General features: G+C 43.0%; 1 protein-coding gene across 1 annotated transcript in view; it reads right to left on the minus strand.

The window, feature by feature from the left end:
• Nucleotides 1-1,994: 1,994 nt before the first annotated feature.
• LOC128448756 (ephrin-A2) overlaps nt 1,995-27,015 on the minus strand; it is a 25,186-nt gene continuing 165 nt past the window's right edge. The window contains exons 2-4 of the mRNA XM_053431530.1: nt 6,083-6,375; nt 4,449-4,514; nt 1,995-3,730 (exon numbers count right to left, since the gene is read on the minus strand). Of these exons, the coding sequence (XP_053287505.1) occupies nt 3,591-3,730; nt 4,449-4,514; nt 6,083-6,375 (499 nt within the window). The 3' untranslated portion in view covers nt 1,995-3,590. The remainder of the gene's footprint in view (nt 3,731-4,448; nt 4,515-6,082; nt 6,376-27,015) is intronic.

Here is a 27,015-nt window from a genome sequence, read left to right on the forward strand (position 1 = left end):
GAGCCTGGAGCTGGAGGACGGGCTGCAGGGGGCGCTGTCACCACACTCCAGCGGTGAGAGTCTGACGGAGGTCGACTCTGACGGAGAATCTGGGTCCGAAGCTTCAGCAACAGCTGATTGTGTCCGTGGACACTGGGAGGTCCTGATCCGCCATGTTGGCTCCAGAGGAGTCCAGTCGCACCTGGAACCGGTTTAAATCCAGAACACAACTGTGTGTGTGTGTGTGTCTTTGTGTGTCAGAGTGTTGACATGTTGATATCAAGTTCTGTGTGGAAGCAGAATCCTCAGTAACCATATGAAGTTTCTATTAAAGGAACGTTTGGTGATGTTATTTTTATTCTTCTATAAAAACCTGTGGTTTGTCATCGTAGCAGATTTTCTCTCATTGTTTAAATTGAACAGTTTTATTCTAACAGCTGATTTCACGTGTTTGTGTCGTGCTGCGTTCAGGTGCGTTCAGGTGCGTTCAGGTGCTCGGACTCTGACGTCATTAAACTTGTGAAGCTGTTACACCTTCATAATAAAAGCCTCTAGAGTAACAGCAGTGATGGGCCTTTATTGTGAAATTTAATTCTGTATATCAGGATAAAGATGGAATGTGATTGATACCTGTGATCATCTGTATGGGGGGGGGCTTCTTCTCTACTATGTTGTGTATTTTCTATGTTTGTATTAATGAACACATTCAAATTTGCTGTTTCATTTGTTTTTATGGAGTTATATGTAAAATAAAGGAAAATCTAAAATCATTTGAGTTTTTATTGAGGTTCCTGTTCTTGTTGTTACAGTGTGTGTCTGTGTTTGTGTGTGTGTGTTTGTGTCTTACAGTTTGTGTGTGTGTGTGTGTGTGTAGTGTGTGTGTGTCTGTGAAATGAATTCAGATTAAATGATTTAAATGAACGTGACCCAGGTCTTTATGACATCAGAGGGGGCGGGGCAGGTGTGTGAGTCGCCTCTCTGGTCTTTTCCCACAGTTCAGTCTGACAGGATCACAGGAGGGGGCGGGGCCGGTCACTGTTACAAGCCAATGATGTGTGGGCGTAGATTCGACGACAGATAAACATCTGCAGCCAATCAGATAACACAGAGAGAGAGACACCAACAATAACAGGTCCCAGAGGAGAGAGAGGGGCGTGTTTCAATTAGAGAGTGAGAGTGTGTGTCTTTGTGTGTGTGTGTGTGTGTGGGGGGGGGGGTTTGTGTGTGTGTCTCTCTCTCTCACTGTCACTCTTCTGATAGGAAAGCACAGGAAGTTTACTCTGTTTAATCAATCAATCACATTTGATTAGTAGAGCTCATATTCACAGGTCCCAGTTTGTCTCCTGGTCTTTAACCAGGTGAGACGTCCTCTGTTCTTCAACAAGAGTCAAACCACTGAAACCTTCAACAGGTGGAGAAGGTAGAAACCTCAGAGACACATGTGAGGACCCGTCTCCCAGGACGGACACTAGTCCAACAGAGGACATCATAAAGAGCAGAGTCTTTACAGCTTTGATTAGAATAAACAGTTTGTAGCAGAACTGAAGATCAATGACCTGATGGATTATTGTCAATAATGGTCGAGTATCTCAGGAGACGTATTATATATCAAGCAGACTTGTTGTGATCATAGTCCACGATCAGAATCCACGGCCGCCATCAGGATCCACCACCACGCTCAGATGCCAGAGGAGAGGCCGGAGTAGGAAACAGTTGAAGTCGCCATCTTAAGAACTTACGAACTCGTTCCTGAGGCCAAAGCTCTAGAAGCCTCAGAAGCTTCTAAGAAGGAGATCTGCTTCAGTAGATGGTGCAAGTCACAGAGGGCTTCTTCATCCTCCGAGTCTTCCTCGGGACTCATCTGATGAAGACTTGGAGGATGAAGACCAAGGAGTCTTTCTTTGGAGTCTTTCGGGGGAGGGGTTTATAACGCTGCTCTGTGTCCTGTTATTTGAATGTGTGTTTAATTTCCGTCCCATGATGAAACAAACTGAGATTAAATAAAATATTAGTGATTTTGAGTGAAACAGATTTTTATTGGTGGTGAATTTATCAGAACATAGATTCATTTGTTTCTTCACATTTTCTCTTTGAATCTTCGTCACTAAATTATAGATTTTTCCACTCATGCAGCACAGGACCTGATGACCTCTGACCCCTGGGTGGCTCCTCAGCCAATAAGATCAATGCATTCTTTACAACAGGAATGTCATCAGCATAGATAAGAAAATATACAAAGAGATTTTTGTCTTTAAACAATAAAGTATGGAAACTTTACAGACAAATGAAGATATTGTAAACCAGATACAGCAGGGAGGTCTCACTCCCTCTTGAGAAACTGCCATCAGAACTTTTATTCTTTAATGTAGACATTACGAAAAACTGATGAAAACTCACAAACATTGTAGATCCACACACCCTGAACACAAAGGACTACAAGGACCAGAATGCACTGTGATGGATACAGAAAAAAAGAGTAAACAACAGATTTATTCCTTCATTTCTCACATGAATTGTTTTTCCACAGAAAAATGGCAGAAACATTAAATATGAAAATAAGGAAACGTCGACATCAGTTCGTTTCTGTCTTGAGTGTAAGTGCTACGTCACAGTGCGCTCCTTGGTTATACTGCATTTCCCAGCATGCCGCTGCTCGTCGAGTCAAGGACACGCTCCCCTCCATCAGCAGAGATGATGGAGGGATGATAAAAAGAGATGACAACAAAAACCATGTAGGATGTGATGAAGATCTTCACCTCGACCACATGGGGTCGCTGTTTGTCCTTCACAAAAGATTCAGCACCAGTGGAAAAGGCCATTTAATTTGTATTCTGCGAAGAAACAATGTGACCCCGCCCCTTGTATATGAAGGGGTGGGGTTAGTGCTACACCTATTTTGAGTGTCTTCACCCCCCCCCCCCAGATTTAAGAAACAATGAGTAGATAAATCAAAGTCTTTGGCAGATTTACAGGAAAGAGGCTGGAGATGGACGATAGATATAGAGACAGAGAGAGAGAGAGAGAGAGAGAGAGAGAGAGGAAGAGAGAGAGCGAGACAGAGAGAGAGAGAGAGAGAGAGAGAGAGAGAGAGAGAGAGAGAGAGAGAGAGAGAGACAGAGAGAGAGAGAGAGAGAGACAGAGAGACATCATCTAACAATCAAAGAAGGAAACAAATGAACATTAAAATCATGTTTCGGTTATTTTTGTATACAAAAAATAAGACATGATCTTGTTCAGTTATAAAAAGTCAGATTTTATCTTTAACTTCAGCTCCAGCTTTTCATTTAAATCTTTTATTTAATTTCTTCATTACTTCTTCGTTTTAATATTTGAATATGATTTATTTTGCTGTAAATAAAGTTCAAATAAAGTTTAAATTTAATGAAGGATTTTTGTTGTGTGAATATAAAAGAATAAGTTATTCATTTAAAAAATGAACATCTGTGGTATTTGGAGCCCCCCTAGCTCCAGGCTCCTCCCACCATCAGTCTCTGCCTCCTGAGTGGCTGAGCTGCTGATTTGACCTCAGATGAAGGTCAGAGGTCGGGGAGACGTGTTCCTGCCTCGTGTCCGGTCTGTCAGAGCGACAGGAGGAGGATGAAGAGGAGGAACTATGAGGAGGCGAGGAAGAGGACGATGAGTGTCGCAAGCAACATGGTGAAAAGCAGGGAGAGGCGGGGCATGGCGAGGACGCAGCCACCGGTGGTGTCGTCCGTCAGAAACGGCTCCGGAGACTCATACACAGAGTCGTCTGCAAGACAGGAAGTCAATCAGAAGCTGTCTCTCACGACCAATCAGAGGACTCGATACATCAGATTCAACAGACAGAGAGAGAGAGAGAGAGAGAGAGAGAGAGAGAGAGAGAGAGACAGATAGATGAACAAAAAGGTGTCTCCATTAAACAGAGGGTTTACATTGAAAACACAGATGGATAAATATATAATAATGAAACAGTGTTCAGGTCTGTCAGTAGCTCATGTCAGTAGCTCAGGTCAGTAGCTCAGGTCAGTAGCTCAGGTCAGTAGCTCAGGTCAGTAGCTCATGTCAGTAGTTCATGTCAGTAGCTCAGGTCAGTAGCTCATGTCAGTAGTTCATGTCAGTAGCTCAGGTCAGTAGCTCAGGTCAGTAGCTCATGTCAGTAGTTCATGTCAGTAGCTCAGGTCAGTAGCTCAGGTCAGTAGCTCAGGTCAGTAGCTCATGTCAGTAGTTCATGTCAGTAGCTCAGGTCAGTAGCTCAGGTCAGTAGCTCATGTCAGTAGTTCATGTCAGTAGCTCAGGTCAGTAGCTCATGTCAGTAGCTGAAGGAGGAGCTGATCTGATCTCTGATCTGATCCGTGACAGTGACCAGTGAACCATGTCAAATGTCCCTTTGGAGACACTTGTTTGTGAAGGACGGGAGTTTGAGACTGAAGCTGATCAGATGATCCTGGACACGGTGAAGAAGAGGAGATGATGAAGAGCAGACTTACTCGTTGGTTTGACGTAAATCTTCAGCTTCAAACAAGGTTTTCCAGCCAAATTCAGATGAGGAGACGCTGCAGAGAAAAGTTTGTTTTACTCACAAATAACTCACCAATAACTCACCCATAACTCACTAATAACTCACCAATACCTCACCAATAACTCACTAATCACTCACTAATAACTCACCAATAACTCACCCATAACTCACTAATAACTCACCAATAACTCACTAATCACTCACTAATAACTCACCAATAACTCACAAATAACTCACAAATAACTCACTAATAACTCACCAATAACTCACCCATAACTCACCCATAACTCACCAATAACTCACCAATAACTCACTAATCACTCACCAATAACTCACAAATAACTCACAAATAACTCACTAATAACTCACCAATAACTCACCCATAACTCACCCATAACTCACTAATAACTCACTAATAACTCACCAATAACTCACCCATAACTCACTAATAACTCACCAATAACTCACTAATCACTCACTAATAACTCACCAATAACTCACAAATAACTCACAAATAACTCACCAATAACTCACTAATAACTCACCAATAACTCACCAATAACTCATCATTAACTGATAAAATTTTCATAATAATTAGTACTCACAGATGTAATATAACTCTCAGATATAGCAGTACTCACAGATGTAATATTACTCTCAGTCATAGTAGTACTCTCAGATATAAGGAGTACTCTCAGATGTTACAGTTGTCTCAGATATAGTAGTACTCACAGATGTAATATTACTCTCAGTCATAGTAGTACTCTCAGATATAAGGAGTACTCTCAGATGTTACAGTTGTCTCAGATATAGTAGTACTCACAGATGTAATATTACTCTCAGATATAGTAGTACTCACAGATGTAATATTACTCTCAGATATAGTAGTACTCTCAGATATAAGGAGTACTCTCAGATGTTACAGTAGTCTCAGATACAGTAGTACTCACAGATGTAATATTACTCTCAGATATAGTAGTACTCTCAGATATAGTAGTACTCACAGATGTAATATTACTCTCAGATATAGTAATACTCTCAGATATAAGGAGTACTCTCAGATGTTACAGTTGTCTCAGATATAGTAGTACTCACAGATGTAATATTACTCTCAGATATAGTAGTACTCACAGATGTAATATTACTCTCAGTCATAGTAGTACTCTCAGATATAAGGAGTACTCTCAGATGTTACAGTAGTCTCAGATACAGTAGTACTCACAGATGTAATATTACTCTCAGATATAGTAGTACTCTCAGATATAGTAGTACTCACAGATGTAATATTACTCTCAGATATAGTAATACTCTCAGATATAAGGAGTACTCTCAGATGTTACAGTTGTCTCAGATATAGTAGTACTCACAGATGTAATATTACTCTCAGATATAGTAGTACTCACAGATGTAATATTACTCTCAGTCATAGTAGTACTCTCAGATATAAGGAGTACTCTCAGATGTTACAGTAGTCTCAGATACAGTAGTACTCACAGATGTAATAGTACTCTCAGATATAGTAGTACTCTCAGATATAGTAGTACTCTCAGATATAGTAGTACTCTCAGATGTTACAGTAGTCTCAGATACAGTAGTACTCACAGATGTAATAGTACTCGTGTCCTGGCCGGAACTCGAAGCCGAGGCTAAACGGAGTGAACAGCTGGAACTTCTCGGAGAACCTGAGTGGTCCGCTGGCGCTCAGCGGGCGGTTACACTCCCAGCGTTTGAATCCCTTCCTGCGGTGGTCACACGTGGTGTAACCGTCGTAGTTCACCATGTACAACACGTACTGCTCCGTGCGCTCCGGTGACTCCGCCCCCTCGTAGTGCGGACAGTACACGTCCAGGTAGTCGTTGATCGCCACCTCCACCGTGTACTCGCCCCCGAAGAACCTGAGGAGCAGAACAAGACGTAGAATAAAATCAATTCAAATGAAATCAATAACTGATATTAATATCAATCCGAACTCTTATATATTTTGTTTTTGCTCTAATGACCTAATATGGTTTGTTTATAAATAGTTATTAATAATTCCCCTTGTGTTTGTGGCGTCCTCGCATCTTTTTAGTTAGTTTGTTTATTTGTTGTTGTGGATCCGTAACATTTATTTAAAGAGAAACAAACAGAACATGTTTAGTTGTGTGTGTGTGCTTGTGTCTGTGTTTGTGTGTGTGTCACACTGTGTCTGTGTGTAAGTGTGTGTGTTTATGTGTGTCCTCTTTGTCTTTGCTAAAACCATTAGCAAAGTGCGGCTAACTCAGTTAGCTTGAGTGACTAAGAGCTGGAGAGCGGAGCTGCGTCCTCTGACCTCTGACCTGTGTCCTCCTCACGTCACCACTCATCTGTCTAATGGACTCTGGCTCGCTGTCCGTCCCAGCAGGCCGCAGGGTCATCTTCATCTACAACCCCATCTTCATCTACACCACCCTCTTCATCTTCATCTACACCCCATCTTCATCTTCATCTACACCCCATCTTCATCTTCATCTACACCACCGTCTTCATCTACACCCCCATCTTCATCTTCATCTACACCCCCATCTTCATCTTCATCTACACCACCCTCTTCATCTTCATCTACATCACCGTCTTCATCTTCATCTACACCCCCATCTTCATCTTCATCTACACCCCCGTCTTCATCTTCATCTACACCACCGTCTTCATCTTCATCTACACCCCCATCTTCATCTTCATCTACACCCCCATCTTCATCTTCATCTACACCACCGTCTTCATCTTCATCTACACCCCCATCTTCATCTTCATCTACACCACCGTCTTCATCTTCATCTACACCACCCTCTTCATCTACACCCCCATCTTCATCTTCATCTACACCCCCATCTTCATCTTCATCTACACCACCCTCTTCATCTTCATCTACACCCCCATCTTCATCTTCATCTACACCCCCGTCTTCATCTTCATCTACACCCCCATCTTCATCTTCATCTACACCACCCTCTTCATCTTCATCTACACCACCCTCTTCATCTACACCCCCATCTTCATCTTCATCTACACCCCCATCTTCATCTTCATCTACACCACCGTCTTCATCTACACCCCCATCTTCATCTTCATCTACACCCCCATCTTCATCTTCATCTACACCACCCTCTTCATCTTCATCTACATCACCGTCTTCATCTTCATCTACACCACCGTCTTCATCTTCATCTACACCACCGTCTTCATCTTCATCTACACCCCCATCTTCATCTTCATCTACACCACCGTCTTCATCTTCATCTACACCACCCTCTTCATCTACACCCCCATCTTCATCTTCATCTACACCCCCATCTTCATCTTCATCTACACCACCCTCTTCATCTTCATCTACACCCCCATCTTCATCTTCATCTACACCCCCGTCTTCATCTTCATCTACACCCCCATCTTCATCTTCATCTACACCACCCTCTTCATCTTCATCTACACCACCCTCTTCATCTTCATCTACACCCCCATCTTCATCTTCATCTACACCCCCATCTTCATCTTCATCTACACCACCGTCTTCATCTACACCCCCATCTTCATCTTCATCTACAGCCCTATCTTCATCTTCATCTACACCCCCATCTTCATCTTCATCTACACCCCCATCTTCATCTTCATCTACACCACCGTCTTCATCTTCATCTACACCCCCATCTTCATCTTCATCTACACCACCGTCTTCATCTACACCCCCATCTTCATCTTCATCTACACCCCCATCTTCATCTTCATCTACACCACCGTCTTCATCTTCATCTACACCCCTATCTTCATCTTCATCTACACCCCCATCTTCATCTTCATCTACACCCCCGTCTTCATCTTCATCTACACCCCATCTTCATCTTCATCTACACCCCCATCTTCATCTTCATCTACACCCCATCTTCATCTTCATCTACACCCACATCTTCATCTACACCCCCAACTTCATCTTCATCTACACCCCCATCTTCATCTTCATCTACACCCCCATCTTCATCTTCATCTACACCACCATCTTCATCTTCATCTACACCACCGTCTTCATCTACACCCCCATCTTCATCTACACCACCATCTTCATCTTCATTTACACCACCATCTTCATCTTCATCTACACCCCGTCTTCATCTTCATCTACACCACCATCTTCATCTACATCTACACCCCCATCTTCATCTTCATCTACACCCCCATCTTCATCTTCATCTACACCACCGTCATCATCTTCATCTACACCCTATCTTCATCTTCATCTACACCACCATCTTCATCTTCATCTACACCACCATCTTCATCTTCATCTACACCCCGTCTTCATCTTCATCTACACCCCCATCTTCATCTTCATCTACACCACCGTCTTCATCTTCATCTACACCCCCATCTTCATCTTCATCTACACCACCATCTTCATCTACACCCCCATCTTCATCTTCATCTACACCACCAGCTGGGATTTGAGGGGGGGTTTGATTACAGGACTGTGGATCATCCCTCCATCAAGCCTCATTGGAGGAGGAGAGGAGGAGGGATGTGATTGGGTGAAGAGATTTGATTGACATTCAGCTCTGACCAATTGAGACGGACCAACAGAGCGAGAAGCCGTCACCTGGCGACCACGAGGGAAACCAGTCAGATCAGAGCTGTCAATCACAGACAGAGTCAGTGCTGAATTGCGTGTTCATTCAAACTGATGCACGTTTGGTTGGTGGGCGTGAAGCGGGGGATCTACTGAGCATAATGCAGAATGATAAGAGGGGAATATGGGAGAGGCAGTGGTATTTAAATGAGTGTTTTGCATGACTGGTTTCTGTCATGGAGCGCTACTGGGAGCAGAGTAAATGGAATGCCTTGGAACTGGAGGTGTTCGTGGAAGAGGCAAACAAACATGTTGTTGAGCTACAGCCGAGTAATATTCATATAATTCAAAGTATCTGTGAGGACGTGAATCCTGAGGGTCAAACAAAAAACATGAAATTAAGAGAAGATGGAAAAAGAAAAAGACCCAAAGGAAAACAGCTCCTAATAAAACCTCAGCAAATAAAACAGGTGGTTGCATCATGGTCCTCTCCCATGATGCACTTCTCTCTCTCACACACTTTAAATGGTAAAAGTGTTTTTCTAATCTCTACGATGACAATGAAGATGATTCAGGAAATATTTTGCCCAAGGAGCCTTCGGCATGGAGATGGGGATGACTGGGATTGAACCACCGAGCTCCTGGTTAGAGGATCACCGCTTTACCCCCTCAGCCACAGCCGCCTACAGCAGCAGCAGCAGCAAGAACGGCGCCCTCTGCAGGCGGCGCAGCATGACCGTGACCAATCAATGAAGGGGGGAGGACCTCACAGGGCACTGAGGACAAACTGTTCCTGATTGATGACCTGTCCACTGGTCGTCATCAATAAATCAATTCATCAACATAATAGTTTCAGATTCTGAAATTTTGAGATTTGTTGTGTTGATCAAACTCGTTTCTGTCTGAGCAGCATGAGAGAAGAAGTCTCCTGTTTTCAGACATGAACTAAAGTCCTGACGGGCTCCTGATATGTTCCTCATATGTTCCTGATATGTTCCTGATATGCTCCTGATATGTTCCTGATATGTTCCTCATATGTTCCTGATATGTTCCTCATATGTTCCTCATATGCTCCTGATATGTTCCTGATATGTTCCTTATATGTTCCTGATATGTTCCTGATATGTTCCTGATATGTTCCTCATATGTTCCTCATATGCTCCTGATATGTTCCTGATATGTTCCTTATATGTTCCTCATATGTTCCTGATATGTTCCTCATATGTTCCTCATATGCTCCTGATATGTTCCTGATATGTTCCTGATATGTTCCTCATATGTTCCTGATATGTTCCTCATATGTTCCTGATATGTTCCTGATATGTTCCTCATATGTTCCTGATATGTTCCTCATATGTTCCTGATATGTTCCTCATATGTTCCTCATATGCTCATGAAATGTTCCTGATATGTTCCTGATATGTTCCTCATATGTTCCTGATATGTTCCTCATATGCTCCTGATATGTTCCTCATATGTTCCTCATATGCTCCTGATATGTTCCTCATATGCTCCTGATATGTTCCTAACATGTTCCTGATATGTTCCTCATATGTTCCTCATATGCTCCTGATATGTTCCTGATATGTTCCTCATATGTTCCTCATATGTTCCTGATATGTTCCTGATATGTTCCTCATATGTTCCTGATATGTTCCTCATATGCTCCTGATATGTTCCTGATATGTTCCTGATATGTTCCTCATATGTTCCTGATATGTTCCTGATATGTTCCTGATATGTTCCTCATATGTTCCTGATATGTTCCTCATATGTTCCTGATATGTTCCTCATATGTTCCTCATATGCTCCTGATATGTTCCTGATATGTTCCTGATATGTTCCTGATATGTTCCTCATATGTTCCTGATATGTTCCTCATATGCTCCTGATATGTTCCTCATATGTTCCTCATATGCTCCTGATATGTTCCTGATATGTTCCTGATATGTTCCTCATATGCTCCTGATATGTTCCTAACATGTTCCTGATATGTTCCTCATATGTTCCTCATATGCTCCTGATATGTTCCTGATATGTTCCTGATATGTTCCTGATATGTTCCTAACATGTTCCTGATATGTTCCTGATATGTTCCTCATATGCTCCTGATATGTTCCTGATATGTTCCTGATATGTTCCTGATATGTTCCTCATATGCTCCTGATATGTTCCTAACATGTTCTACAGGTTCTGGATGTGAAACCAAATGTCTGAGTCAGTGTCTCTGAACCTCTTCTGGAACTTCTCCTGCAGCCTCCATGTGAAACCTCAGTGAGTCCAAGTGAGAAAAAATTAATGTCTGATTTTCATAAAATCAGAAATTTATCAGCTTCATCACTGAGCAGATGATGACGAGTATTTATTTTACATTTAATATTTCAAAGATTCTAAAATGAAAATTTCTGGTTTTCAGTTTCATTCCATCATCTGATAATTAATAACACCGAACTACATTTGATCACTTCCGACATTGATCAATTATCTCAATCATCGATGATAGTGATGAGTCAATTACTTAAAAATTACGTAATTTAATATCAATTTACAGTTTTAAGTTTAAGGAATAGTCTTATTTAAAAAAGAAAATTGTATCCCTGATCTGATATTTATATCTCAACACAGAAATTAAAAATAAAACGTAAGTACAAAACACTAAATTAAAGAATTTATATTTTATTTTTATAAAATATAAATGTATATTTCTGTTATATTATAAAACTATATTAATATATTTATAAACTGATTATACATTGCATTTTACTCATCACACACACACACACACACACACACACACACACACACACACACACACACACACACACACACACACACCTACTACAACAATCCTTTAAAAACTTTATTTCTTGAAGTTCAAACTCTACAAAATGTAAATGTTACTATGTAATTCTTACTGATGTTGTTTTATATCTTTGTATTATTTATAGAATATTGAAACATGTTGAAAACACATATTTTAATATATTATATATTATTATTACCTGTTTATCAGTTAATAAAACGTTATCAAAACAAAGTTATCTTTGTTAAAATGATTTAATATCAAACAATAACAACAATTCAAGAAATGATAAAATTGTTGACTAAACATTTTGGGGAAATGAAAATAAATTAATATAATACTTTGATTATTCTATTATTTTAGAAAATATGGGTGTGTAAAGGATCATAATATACATTTTATTAATATTAGTTGCTGCAAAATAATTCATATTTTGACATAAGATGTTATTACTTCATATTCCAATTTTAATTATCATGAGAAACTGGATTGTTTATTTATTTATGATGATAATTGTCAGTAAAGAAATCAATATCAAAAAATGTATTGGATGAAATTAAACATTTAAAAAGTAAAAACAAATCGAAGTATAAATATTTTTGTGTAAAGTTATAAGTAAATGATTTCTACGTCTTAGGGAAAACGCTTCAGATCTTTGTGGGGTGGGGTGGGGGGAGGGGTGTGGGTTAGTTCTGCTCGGCTGACCATCAGCCTCCCCCCCCCCCCCCCCCCCCCCCCCCCCTCCTCCTGTCAGCATGTCAGCCGTGGACATGCTCCACCAATCACACGCCTCGGTCAACAATGGATGCATTTCCCCAAAATTCCCTGAGAGGACAGAGAAGTCCTTCCAAAGATCCTGCAGCAGCACGAGGTCTCACTCCGACTAAACCTGAGGTCGGATTTCATCTGAGAGGAAATAACCTTCACTGACCGACCACGACTCAGCGCTTCAGACGACTCGGCGCTTCAGACGACTCCGCGCTTCAGATGACTCAGCGTTTCAGACGAGAACGACCGACGGGAAGACGTCTGTTTTATTAACTTGAATGAAGACAATTATAATTTATAAAAAGTGGTGGTTTGATATTTAAACACTGGGACGAACAGATTACTGTCCTGTGGAAGTAAAAGCACTTCCTGTTCTTCGACCAATCAGAACCTTTCAGTGAGGTCGGGGCCTAAGCAGACCCCCCTCTGTCCCTGTGTGTGTGTGTCTGTATGAGTGTGTTTGTGTGTGTCCCTGTGTGTAGTTTTATTGGAGACGGAGACAAGCTGTCCAAATCTTTTCAGGCTGAAGCAGCTTCACACATTAGTGACCTGAGCCTGTCAGTCAGAGCAGAGGGACACATGTGACCTCATGACCTCACCGAACAGACACGAGAAGAAGCCTGTTTGTGTCATCGTCACTCGGCCGTCAGCTCTGACCCCCCCCCATTCAAAATGACCAACAACACACAGTGGTGTTTGTTGTTGTCTCTGTGACCTTTGACCCCTGTGCTTTCTGTGGGACGGCTGATCCTTTGTCTGTGATTGGTTAATGAAGGGGGCTGCTGATTGGTGGAGACGGCTCTTTGTCTCTGATGGTTGTGATCACGTCCCGCCGCTGAGCGTCTCCTGTCCTCCATGTTTGATAAACACTCTGCTTCACAGGATTTAACGCTAACACACAACGCCGCCTCGTTAATCCAACAGGAAGTGGATCTGTCCTGATGGGAAGAGGAGGCGGGTGTGACTGACTGTCGGGGGGGGAGGACGAGGACGACGAGGAGGACGAGGAGGACTAGGAGGACCTGGAGGACGAGGAGGACGAGGAGGACGAGGAGGACCTGGAGGACGAGGAGGACGAGGAGGACGAGGAGGACGAGGAGGACTAGGAGGACCTGGAGGACGAGGAGGACGAGGAGGACGAGGAGGACGAGGAGGATGAGGCTTTGAGACTGATAGTTAAGAATAGAACAAACTGTACAACGTATATTTTCCCTTATTTAGGTTTTATACGAGGAGTAGGAAGTAGGAATGAGTAGGAACTGAGATCATGTTGAAAATACAGAGTTTAAAGGAACTAAACAACAAATTGTTGTATTTGTGGATAATTAAAAGAATGTTCTGTCTCTGTAAACTGCTGTTGCATCAATAATTGTCACCTTTAAGATCTGTGATGAATAATAATCTCATATTCTATAACAAATCAGTAACAGCTGAACCATTTATGATTAATAAAGTTGTGAGCTGCTTGTTTATAGGAAACAACAGAATTCGTACAGTCATGTTTGTCCTGGTGTGATGTCGCTTCTCGCTCTGCTAGCTGCTTCTCGCTCTGCTAGCTGCTTCTCGCTCTGCTAGCTGCTGCTAGCTGCTGCTAGCTGCTGCTAGCTGCTTCTCGCTCTGCTAGCTGCTGCTAGCTGCTTCTCGCTCTGCTAGCTGCTGCTAGCTGCTGCTAGCTGAAGAGGACACACTCTGGACCTCAACTGTTCGTCGAGCTGCGATGTGCAACCTGACATCTGCTCATCGCGGCTCATCTTAGTCACGTTAGTCACGCATGCTAGGTCGTCTAACATAGGCAGGTCCTGGAAGATACATACAGCGTCTTTGCAGTGTAGGAACAGAGAAGCGGAATAGACATTTTTTTACGAGTTTCAACAACACTAGTGATGAGTGACACACAGACACACACACACACACACACACACACACACTCACACACACGAGACGTCTCCTGAAGTTGAATCACAGCTGGACTGAAACTTGAGCTTCATGTTTCAGTTGTTGAATGAAGGTTTCAGGGGGAGGGGTTCAACAGAAGTTAGATCGTCCAATCAGTGAGCTTGATGAGACTCGAAGCTGTGAAATATGTCCAAATGAAAGTTCTGTGAGGAGCGCTGCAGCCTGCAGGGGGCGCTGCTCCAGTTAGAGTGTGAATCAACTTCAGAGTAAAACTCAGGACAATGATCAGATCCAGATGTTTGCAGCTAGACTCCACAGACCCCCCCGCTGCTCTCTGATTGGTCAGCCACCCCCCACCCCCACAGCCCTGCCTCTGGTTACTGTTATTATGTGAATTCAGAGCGTTCAGGTGTGACTTTCAGAAGAGTCGTATTTGAGGACGACGTCTCAACGAGGCTCCTCAGTGTGTGTGTGTGTGTTAGTGTTTGTGTGTGTGTGTGTGTGTGTGTGTGTGTGTGTGTGTGTGTGTGTGTGTGTGCAGCAGCTGCTTTCAGTCATTACTCTGAGGTGAAGTCAGGTGGGACGACTCATTTCCTGTTGGAGGGTGAGAGGTCTCATCCCGAGGTGAAACTCGTCCTTCATAACTCACAGCCGGTTTGTCCCACAATGCACTGCTTCCTCGTCCTGAGGCCGCACTGAAGGTTCTAACGTGGACGTGATTCGTTACTGGGTCAACGTTCAAAGCAGAAATGGTGTTTTTATACAAGTTTTTCTAAACGTAGTTAAATCTTCTAATTGATTGACTTTTTGAATTTGAACATCTCGAACTCGTCAGCGAGTTCACGAGTTCACTGATGAGATTCAAAGCTAACACGACCTTTGACCTCTCAGCGCTGACAGAGAAGAAGAAAACCTTCACAGTACGAACAATGGGCCTCATTTCATAACAGACCTTCCTCAGAACATGGGTCCGCACAAATGACCAAGGACCAGCTGTCCTGGAAATTGTAAACACACCCTTTCAACTGAATGACAATATATTCAAACAATAATTACTAACTAATGCATTGACCGAAGGTATTAAATAACCATGAAACTGACGTTTAATCCTCATGAACCGCACAGAACCACACAGAGCCACAGTGAACCACAGTGAACCACACAGAACCACAGTGAACCACACAGGACCACAGAGAACCACACAGAACCACAGTGAACCACACAGGACCACAGAGAACCACAGTGAACCACACAGAACCCGAGGAACCACAGTGAACCACACAGGACCACAGAGAACCACACAGAGCCACAGAGAACCACACAGAACCACCACAGAGAACCACAGAGACAGAACCACAGTGAACCACACAGAATCACAGAGAACCACAGTGAACCACACAGAACCACAGAGACAGAACCACAGAGAACCACACAGAACCACAGTGAACTGCACAGAACCACAGAGAACCACAGAGAGCTGCAGAGAACCACACAGAACCACAGTGAACCACAGTGAACCACACAGAACCACCACAGAGAACCGCAGAGAACCACACAGAACCACAGAGACAGAACCACAGTGAACCACACAGAACCACAGAGAACCACAGTGAACCACACAGAACCACAGAGAGCTGCAGAGAACCACACAGAACCACAGTGAACCACAGTGAACCACACAGAACCACCACAGAGAACCGCAGAGAACCAACAGAACTATGACTTATGATCTTCCAGAAAAACTGACTGTTCCACTCCGGTCCAGCAGGGGGCAGTGACACAGAAGATGTGGGCCCAGTTCTTGTAATCAAACACTAATCGTGAGTTTCCTTTGTAGAAACTGTAATATGTTGAGTTTTATGGAAACACAGAGAATAGACTGTTGGTTTATAAACATCTATAAAATAATAAAATGCATTGTTGTGTAGAGTCTGGAGAAACGCTGCTTTGACCTTTTGACCTGAAGCATAAAATAATTTTAACTAAAAGACTTCTCGCGTCCAACAAGCTGCAGATTACCGTGGCAACAGTGAGGCTGCTGATTGGACGAGGGCGAGGAGAGGACATCATAATGACCTCATGTCTTCTCTCTGTGGGACGTCCCGCTGCTTCCTGTTTGTCAGAAACCGTCCCGTATAAATGCGGCGACTTACCACAGCATGTCCACACGCAGCCAATCACAGCGCAGGGAGGGGGGGCATGAGAGCGAATTAATGAAGAGGAGAAACGAGGGAGAAACGAGGACACAACGTCAAGGACACGCAGAGGGGGACACAGCACAGAGTAAATACTATACACACACTATACACGTAGTATACAAACAGTACACACACAGTACACACACAGTACACACACACACGCACAGTCATGGTCAGGGATAGATTTCATCATCACTGACTCCTCCTCAGCATGAAGGGGCGGAGCCAGAAAAACAAGATTTTCACGTCTTTGGCTTCATGTTTTTCTCGATGTAGCATTGAGCTGATTGGCTCCTCCCTTCTGTCATGTGACCATTGTTCTTCATGTCGTGGTTTGATTCCCACGTCCTCCGTGTCGACCGCGCTCACGACGATCCGTACGACCATGAAGACCGACTCACGTCCCGCGGCGATGAGGAGGAGGAGTTAAGTTTCTCTTTGTGAAGAAGACAAGGATGGATGATGAATGACAAGATGAAGGTGTGTTCCCAGCATGCAGTGGGAGTGGAGGAGGAGGACACCACATGGCGTCGGTTTTGGAGGGAAAATGGGCTCGACAGGTGCTGTTTAAACACTGTGAACACAGCGGTGCAAGGCATCATGGGAGGCCGGAGTGATTATTAAACGTTAAACTACATGACACAATGGTGCCATCAATTAATACATTTATTAATTAATCATTAAAATCCAAAATTTTCATAATTTCTCTATTAACACCTGATTTGATCCTTCACATGAATTATAGTCGACACATTGTGGCCATGAGCTCCCACTCGCCTCCCAGCTGGGGCTCAGACCACCGACTGGTTAACCACCGACTGGTTGACCACCGACTGGTCGACCACCGAGGGGTCGACCACCGACTGGTCGACCACCGACTGGTCGACCACCGACTGGTCGACCACCGACTGGTCGACCACCGACTGGTCGACCACCGACGGTCCCGTGAGCGGCTGAGGTTACTCGTGTCCTGGTTCGAGTCGTGTGTGTCTGGGTTTGTGTGTGTCCGCAGGACATCAGGAGCTTTGAGTTGTGTTTTTTTTGTGTTGGACAACTGGACTGAATTGTTTTTGTGGTGTTTGTAAAAACCGAGAAGAAGATTCAGTTCTCAGGTCAGTGACATCACTGTTCCTCCTGCTGGACACAGTCTCCACGTGTCTCTGAACCTGGTCTGAGGTTCTGTGTGGAACCACATGTTCCTCAGGAGTCAACGAGGCAGCAGAGGGAGAACTACAGCTCCCAGAATGCCTTGGGAATCACTGCAGGTACTAACAGGATAGACAGACTGACAGGAACCTGGAGCCCCCCCCCCCCCCCGGGGAGGAGGTCTCCATGGCAACACCCTCCACGGAGTCCTGATCTGTTTCAAGTGAGAGTTGGGGGGGGGGGGGGGGGGGGGGACACGTCAGGAATGTAGACGTGTCCCGAACAATCTGAGACACGTGTGTTCACCCGGTTTCTTATTATTACTTATTATATGTATATGTATATAAATGTATATATCATATTCAAACTGATGTGTTTTAATGCAACAAGTCAGTACACAACCGTTACACACTGACACACACTGACACACACTGTGTGGACGAGAGTCAATGAATAGATTGAAAGGAAACAAGGAGAGAGTGAAGGAAATAAAAAAATAAATAAAGTGATGACCACTGCAGATGATGTATTTATGGAAACACACATACACGCCATGAATTATTACTGGCTGCTGGAAACCATCTGCAGACCATCAACCAATCACAGAGCTCTATAACTCTCAGCCAATCAGAGAGCAGGGATCACAGTCACCAGGGTCAAACACCTCTCATCCTACTTCCTCTCCTTCCTCTCCTCTACCTCTCCATTTCTTCTTCTCTTTCTCCTCCCCCCTCTCTTCCCTTTCTCCTCCCCTCTCCTTCCTCTCGTCTTTCTCTCCTTCTGTCTTCCGTCTTCCTTTCCTCTCCATCTCCTTCCACTCCTCTTTCTCCTCTTCCTTTCCTCCCCTGTCCTTCCTCTTCCTCTCCTCTCCTTTTTCTTCCTCTCCTCCTCTCTCCTTCCACACAATCTGATCAGAATCAGTTCATCTCCGCAGCTCGACTCTCAGTATGAAGTTTTTCCTGAATGAGTTGAGCTGCAGCAGAAACACACAGAGACATTAGATACACAACAGCTACTCACTGTCTGACTTCAGCTTTAAACCACAAACACACAGACACACACCCGTCAGGAGATCCTGAAACGTCTGCATGTTTGTGTCTGATCAGAACTTCACTCAGAAACACATTTTGAAAAGAACCTGGAGGAAGACGGAGGTCAGAGGTCGAGCTGGGGACAGAGTGTGTGTGTTGATCTCAGTGGTTACATGAGAAACACAAATACAGATTTTCTCAGTTTCACACCTGGTTTGTTTGGTTTGATCTAAAGCAGCAGGTGTGAAAGGAGCCTCGGACCAACGGAGTAGATCCCAGGTTCTGATCTGAAGCTTCATGTCTTTGATCCATGTTTCCTTTGATCTGTTCTGGTTCCACGTTGTAACTTAGAGACTAAAGAACGAACGTCCTGTCGTGAGCACCTGCATGGGCGGAGTCTACCTATACTTAACTCTGATTGGTTTGTAGACGGCGTCTGACGTGGGTGTGTTGTCAGTTGGGGGAGGGGGGGGGGGGGTACTCTTTCAGTTTGAATGGAGGAGATTTCTTTGGTTGCCATGGTAACGTCATGATGGTATCACTAAGAGCATCAGCACCTCCGGGCGCAGTACCACATTACTCCACAGTACTACAGTACCACATTACTCCACAGTACCACATTACTCCACAGTACTACAGTACCACATTACTCCACAGTACTACAGTACTCCACAGTATCACATTACTCCACAGTACCACATTACTCCACAGTACTACAGTACTCCACAGTACTCCAAAGTACCACATTACCCCACAGTACAACACATAACTACAGAACTACAGAACTACAGTACTCCATTACTCCACATTACCACAATCCTACCAAGTACCCCACAGTACTACAGTACTCCACAGTACTCCAAAGTACCACATTACTCCACAGTACCACACATTACTACAGAACTATAGAACTACAGTATCACAGTACTCCACATTAAATCGTCGGAGGTGAAGACTGCAGCTGCTTCCTCTTCTTCTTCCTCTTCTTCTTCTTCTTCTGTTTAATTCTGTCTTTTCTTCCTGTGATTGGTCCAAAAGTCCAAACTGTCCAACAAAGTGTTTTCACTGCAAACCAACAGAACCTGGTTCAGTTTGATCCAGACCAAGAACTCCTCTTCTGCTCTGAGGAACCGTTCACACCTGATGTTCAGAGCTTCAGACTGAACTGAAGAGTCTGAAGCTCTGAACCAAACCAGGTGTGAACGGTTCCTCAGTCTGTTCCTGAAGAAGCCATCTTGGTCTGAATCAAACTGACCCAACAAGCTATCTCAGATAACATCACTTCCTGGAGGCGGAGCTGATGGTGGCTGCTCTCTGCATCGGGGGTGGGGTTTTTCTTTTATTCTGACCAATCAGCAATGACACAGTCATCAATATGGGCGGCGTCGATATGATGCTAATGACAGCGGATTGGTTATAAACTAGGAAACAGATTTGTATGATTGGAGGATTGGGACTAGAAGGTTAAACAAGTTTTCTGATTGGTTCAGTCTGTTCCAGGTCAGAGTCCTGCTCTGCTGAAGTGCTTCAGAGCCAGGCACCGAGCTGTCAATCACCCGGTCCACCCTTCACCCCGACTTCTGGGGGCCGTCTCGTTCCAGCAGCTGCTCCTCCCCTCCTCTCTTGTCATTGTGTCATCTTTTCAGTGAAGGTCTGAGCTGCTCGACCATTACCATAATCTTCATTAAACACTTGAGATTGTGCTTTAAGAACGCCGCCATCTGCATAATCCCATTAACTCCGGAGCTGCAGCGCCGCGGCCGACACAAGGCCGAGCAGCGGGAGGAGCCGCGGCTCAGGTGGAAGAAAGAGCAGCAGAGAAAAGGCAGCTTTAGTTTGTGAATGAATGAAAGGACGAGGAGACAAGGAGAAGGAGCGGCTGTCGGCTCAGGGCGGAGAAGCAGCAGAAGAAAGAAGGAGAATCTTTTCACACTAAAAGCTTTATCCTGGTGCTGCTGCGTCTTCCCCTCCGTCGGGGGAAAAGTCCGCTTACATAGTTTCCTGTCTCCTCCCGTCCTCCCCCTCCCACTAAGGAGAAGAAAAACAGATTCACGCTTTCTGACGACAAGAGAAGTAGGTCAGATTTAAATTCAGACCAAATCCGGGTGTTTCAGCGCTGACGCTGGTGAAACAGGCTCCAAATGAGTCGAAAACAACACTTCCAGTCCAGGACCGGTCCAGGACCAGTCCTGGTCCAGTCCTGGTCCAGTCCTGGTCCTGGACCAGTCCTCCTCACATCTGCATCATCACTTTCCCGTCAGAGTTAGTGAACAAGTTTGTTTTTATAGATCCCAATGTTTACGTCAGAAGTGTCGTAGGCAGAAGACTGACCTCGGATCAGCTGAGAGGATTCTCCTTAACCTGAGAGGTCACTCCACCCGACCCGCTGTCAGCAGACACAATTCAAACGCTCCTCATTAAACTCCACCTTCACATCAGTGTCAAACACAGACTGAGGGAAAACAAAGAAGGCTCCATTTTAATTTAATTCATTTTATCTTATTGTTTGGTTTCGTGAATTAATTCTGACACATCAAATTTAACATGAATATGTTCATGTGGATTTAAGAGAGTTCTCTGTTTTTAATTTAATTTTTTTTTTGAGTTGCTCATATTGTTTGAAGATGAAACAAATTATTTCATCTAATTCTTCACTTTACTAAATTTATTTGATTTGTAGAGAAAGGTTTTGTGGAATAATCCGAAAAATAAACGTGTGTTCAGGTTCCTCATCATCTTGATCTGGATTAAACACTGAAGTCTGCTCGACGGCACATTGGCAGCAGCCGCACCTCAACACAGACCAACGAGATGTGTGTGTGTGTGTGTGTGTGTGTGTGTGTGTGTGTGTGTGTGTGTGTGTGTGTGTGTGTGTCTGTGTGTGTGTGTGTTTGTGTGTGTGTCTGTGTGTGTGTGTGTGCGTGTGTGTCCCAGTGTTCCACAAACACATCCTCAGTTTTTAGCAGTCGATAATTTGGATAAACACAAGAGTGAAAACTCTAATCCTGTTAGAAGAACACCTGAGCTGCGGGCTAATCCTGTTTAAACACACACACACACACACACACACACACACACACACACACACACACACACACACACACACACACGCACACACAGCATCAGTCGGACACTGTCCAGGACATTTATTCTGAAAGTCACATGATTGTTGATCCCGTCAAATCCTTTTATTTATTGCTAGGAATCAGCCGATATGAAAACTTGATTAACAGAATAAACAATGCAGAGAAGATTTATGTTTATATTCTACATTTAAAAAATATTTTTTTATTTTCTTAATTCAGTTGGATATATTTGGTTCTAGTTGTGTTTCCCTTTTTTATATTTATTTAAAGCAAAGTATATAAAAAGTAAAAAAATATTAAACGTGATAACGTCAGGGTTCAATTTTTACCTTTTTAAGAACTCCATAAAGGTTGAAAAAAATGTCATTGATAGAGAATTTATATAGACTATTAATATGCTTAATAAAATATCTGAAAAATAACATTGATTGAGGGTAATTGTTGGAGCTATTTACTTTTAATTTAGTGTTTATAGTTAGCTCAGATTATATATATATTATCTATATATAATATATATGGTTAGGCAGCCAGGCACCGGGGAGGCTTGATGTTTTTTACCAGAACAAGAGAAACAGCTGACTCATCGTTTGTATTTTACGCTTCCAGTCGATGATGAAGATTTACTCTTCAGTGGATTTTTGATTATTATTCTTTTGCTTTTTCTAATAAAGTTGGAGGACAAGTTCTCATTTTAGTAACATTGTTACACTTCCTGACAGGAAGCTGAAAAATGAAGATATTAGAGGAAACTTAAAAAAAATATATACTATATATATAGAATATATTTATATACATACACACACAAAGTATATATACATATACACAGGGGTAAATGGCAAATGGTTTGTATTTATGTAAGTCTACCCCTCAGCCACAGCCGCCCATTGTTTGTAGTTTAAATCCTGTTCATTTTCAATTATATTTGTTATTATTATTGTTGTTGTTGCTGTTACTATTATATTATTATTATATATATTTATTAATAAAGAATATATTATTAGTTTGTTTATTGGTTTGTTTGTTGTTACAGTCATGTCTGTCGATAAAGCTCCATTGTGATATAAAACTAGTTTTGCATCACATTCATCACATTTTACTTTACATTCACCTCACGACCACATAGAAAGTTCTGCTTCAGCACAGCGGGCAGAAATAAACACAGAAACAACCAGAGTAATAAACACAGAAACAACCAGAGTAATAAACACAGAAACAACCAGAGTAATAAACACAGGCTAGAAGGTCACTCTAGTGTCCATAGAGTCCAACCAGCAGCACATGCTAACTTCAGCGTCTGAGCAGCACCTGCAACCAGCAGATCTGTTGTTCTAACATCACTGAGGATCAGACCCTGAACACATCACTGAGGATCAGACCCTGAACACATCACTGAGGCTCAGACCCTGAACACATCACTGAGGCTCAGACCCTGAACACATCACTGAGGCTCAGACCCTGAACACATCACTGAGGCTCAGACCCTGAACACATCACTGAGGCACAGACCCTGAACACATCACTGAGGATCAGACCCTGAACACATCACTGAGGATCAGACCCTGAACACATCACTGAGGCACACAACAGATGTTTTCACTCACTTCCTGCTGGACAGATGTTCTGCAGCATCTTCACTTTACATCTGCAGCTGTGACATTAAGTGTGAATAAAGTTTTATTGAAAGAGTTCTGTGTTTGAGTCCCTCTCTCTCTCTGTAACAGTGTCCTTGAACGCCCTCTCACAGAAACTCATTCAGGAAATTCTGTCTTTGTTTTAGTTTCATGAATCTCACGTTTAATAAAAACCTAAGAATCTTTTTTCAGTTTTGTAATCGTATAATAATAATTATGGTTATTATTATCAGTATCTGATAGCTGCAGAGCTTTCTAGAAACCTTTTCATTTTTATTTGTTCTTGAAATACGTTGAACGTATTAATGTTTGTACTGAAGCTGACAGAGTGAGTGAGGCTAACAGTTTCCCCCTGCTTTCAGTGTTTGTGCTAAGCTAAGCTAACCTCATCCTGGACATTGATTCTTTAGTTTGTCTTCGGACTGAAACTCGTCTCCTGATTTGACCTGATCCTCAAAACACACGAGGTTCAACGTGTTCACCTCCTCCTGCTTGACTTCAAAGCTCCCCTGTGAGTGTGTGTGTGTGTGTGTATGTGTGTATGTGTGTGTGTGCATGTAGATCCAGTGAAATGTGGGTCAGACATTAAAATGCATGAGCAGGAGCAGAAAGCATGATGAAGTGCTGAGACACGAGGAGCAGAGAATATAAAAAGAAGTGGAGGAGGGGCTCTGACAGAAGCCCCTCCCTGCTGACTCCACACCATTGGTTCAATCCCACCAACAAAATAACAGAGAATAAATAAAGATTCTTGTTTCCAGCTCGGAGGACGACTACGAAGACGAGTTCCAGGATGAATCTGACGTTATCGGCTTCACACGCTAACGTCTCCTCACATGTAAATATACAAACACGCATGAACATGTGCACATACATGTTCACACAGACGGAGACCATACATCATAAATCCACTTAAAATGAAAATATTCAGACAAATAAAATAGGTTTTAAAATCAAATGAAGGTTGAATTAAGGTCGACAGATAAAAACTTTATGCAGCTATATCGACGTCATATTTTGTCGATATATGAAATTTTGATTATAATAATTCACAATGTGGAAAATATTTGTATGATGTTGATATTTCTGTAAAAAAACTGTGTTTATTTGACTTATTTGTATTTTTCGGTAGAACGACGACTGAGGAATCGACTTTTTATCATTTATCATGATGACTATGTCTGAAATATTGATCAGGACGAATTTCAGATTATTGATCAGATTTCTGGTTTCAGGGTCATGTGGTTGTATTTTGCTGCCGTGTCTGAAACCATCACGGGTCCGACCTCAGAGGGAAGAGGCTCAACAAAATGGCGGCTGCAGCAGAAAAGTCTCGTGCTCGTTCTGCTCCTGATCCACGTCCCCGCTGGACGTCCCCGCTGACGTCTCCATCGGGGACGTCAGCGGGGACACACACCAACATTGGACCTGCTGTCAGAGGGCGGAGCCTCCTACAGGTGATTCAGCTCTAAAGTCTAAAAAGTCTCAGGAGGATTAAACTGTGACGTAAAGTAATCTGATTACTAACAAGCGGCACGGCAACACACTCATACTTAACAGGAATCAAACCAACAACCCAGATTCTGAGCTGCTGAGGCAGAACCTGGGTCCACAGCACACACACACAGGACAACACTCACACAGCACACACACACAGAACAACACACACACAGAACAACACAGAACAACACAGACACAAAGACAGACACACAAAACAAAACACACATAAATACACACAGAACAAAACAAACACACACAGAACAACAAACATAGACACAGACACACACACAGACACACAAATGTTTCACTACCTCATGATTTAGTGAGATAGTCTGAGAACCCGACAGGAACAAACCTGTTCTTCATTCATTCTCACACAAACACTCAGTTCACTGAGGTCAAAGGTCAGTCGGGACTCTTCAGCTGAGCCCGAGGTGATGTCATCAAACACCCAGTACGGTCCAGAACCAGAACCACTCTGACGTTCCACTGCAGGAACGTTCTAGAAAACGTCCAGAGACACTGACTCGGACATTTGTTCTGACGAGTTACAGACACAGATGTTAGAAGAACCGCTGCACACAACAAACTCACACACACACTCAGAACAACAAACTCACACACACACTCAGAACAACAAACTCACACACACACTCAGAACAACAAACTCACACACACACTCAGAACAACAAACTCACACACACACTCAGAACAACAAACTCACACACACCGAGCGACGCGTCCTCCAGCTACAGTCATTTACTAAGTTTACAGATTCTGCTGTTTTTACCCATATTGGGATACACGTGTGTGTGTGTGTGTGTGAGAGGCTTTGTGTGTGTGTGTGTGTCTGAGACAGTATTTGTGTGAGACAGTGTGTGTGTGTGTGTGTGTGAGACAGTGAGAGGGTGCGTGTGTGTGTGTGCGTGTGTGTGAGAGAGTGTGAATTCTTCATACATATATTAAGTGTCCTCACTGTGATAATGAATTTTAAATAACCAGATTAATGTCAAGGCTAATTATCTAATAAAATATAAATAATATAAAATAAAATAATAATAATAATATAATAAGGTATTATTATTTATATTCTTGTAACGTATCAGTTGATCAGTTCGGGTCGTTGATGAATCTGAGTTCAGCTGCAGCTTCTCTGAGGATCAAATCCAGATGAAATCAATAATGATAATAATCCAACAGGACATCTGTCCATCATCTGGATGAACCTGTCGTTGACCTTTGACCTCTGCTGTCACCGACACGTCACCCACTCTGCTGCAGACACTTACTGCTGTCCTCTGATTGGTCGCCTGCAGTCTGAAATGTCCAGTTACAATACAAAATCTGCTTGAGTGAGTTTAAATCAAATTTAGAGACAAACGCGTGTGTGTACACATTCATATTTGTGTAATTATATATGTGTATTCGTGTGTGTGTGTTTCAACTGAAACATATTAACCATGAAATCCCTGTTTCATATTTAAGGAGATTAAAACTTTAAATTGTAAATCCTTCACACACACACACACACACTCACACTCACACACACACACACTCACACTCACACTCTCACAAACACACACACTCTCACACACACACACACACACAAACACACACACTCTCACACACACACACACACACACACACACACACACACACACACTCACACACACACACACACACACACTCACACTCACACTCTCACAAACACACACACTCTCACACACACACACACACACACACACACACACACACACACACACACACACACTCACACACACACACACACACACACACACACTCACACTCTCACAAACACACACACTCTCACACACACTCATACTCTCACACACACTCACACTCTCACAAACACACACACAGACACACGCTCACACTCTCA

The sequence above is a fragment of the Pleuronectes platessa genome, chromosome 9 (assembly GCF_947347685.1).
Source record: "Pleuronectes platessa chromosome 9, fPlePla1.1, whole genome shotgun sequence".
In the NCBI taxonomy this organism is placed as follows: Eukaryota; Metazoa; Chordata; class Actinopteri; order Pleuronectiformes; family Pleuronectidae; genus Pleuronectes; species Pleuronectes platessa.